Below are 644 nucleotides of genomic sequence, written 5' to 3' on the forward strand. Positions count from 1 at the left end.
AAAAAAAAAAAAAAATCAAGATGATGATCATAGACTTTACAAAGTATAAGTGCATAAAGAATAGTACAGTTTGATCTGTGTTTTAATATTAAGGCACATTAAGCAAGGAATTTTAAAAGGACACCCATATCTCTTATAGAGGCCGTATCCCTATTTTTAATTTCTACACTCTTGGTAGAGCTTATGACATTTTCAAGCCTTCTGGAGGTTCTTTATAGTTCAACTATAAATTAAAACGAACTGATGAACTATTATCTTGCAAATTTCCTATCCTCAACCTTACCTTCATCATTTCCCCTGCACATGGAAAACCTGAGCATCATCTAGCCGTAGGAAGCTTGGAGATGCTATTTTACCACAGTCCCTAAATTCTTTTCTGAAATTGAATTGTATGGGATTGGGGGATTATGTTAACACCCTTTACGTTCCTCAAAAACATATCATCCTGGCTGCTCAGGCTCCCTGGCTCTTAGACAGGTGCAATTCCAGACATGTGTATTTTAGTCCTGATCTGGTTATAAAGGTTTAGTGGAGTTTCTCTTCAGAATGTAGAACCTGGTTCCTGTGGTTTACTCTGGAATAATCTGAGGTGCTTGCTGTCGCACTGTGGCTCCAGCAAACTCTTGGCAGAGAATCTGAGCAGA

The 644-nt window shown here is 38.0% G+C and overlaps 1 protein-coding gene across 2 annotated transcripts in view; it reads right to left on the minus strand.

Moving 5' to 3' along the window:
- Positions 1-405, minus strand: part of ZPLD1 (zona pellucida-like domain containing 1) — a 47,143-nt gene extending 46,738 nt beyond the window's left edge. Inside the window, exon 1 of one of the 2 annotated variants that reach the window (XM_011990770.1) lies at positions 284-405. Coding sequence is in view for 1 of the 2 variants with exons in the window: in XM_011990769.1 (XP_011846159.1) it covers positions 284-323 (40 nt within the window). In the remaining variant the exon portion in view is untranslated. The remainder of the gene's footprint in view (positions 1-283) is intronic. The other variant, XM_011990769.1, reaches the window with a different exon arrangement.
- Between the last annotated feature and the right edge of the window lie 239 nt (positions 406-644).

The sequence above is a fragment of the Mandrillus leucophaeus genome, unplaced genomic scaffold, assembly GCF_000951045.1.
Source record: "Mandrillus leucophaeus isolate KB7577 unplaced genomic scaffold, Mleu.le_1.0 Scaffold382, whole genome shotgun sequence".
In the NCBI taxonomy this organism is placed as follows: Eukaryota; Metazoa; Chordata; class Mammalia; order Primates; family Cercopithecidae; genus Mandrillus; species Mandrillus leucophaeus.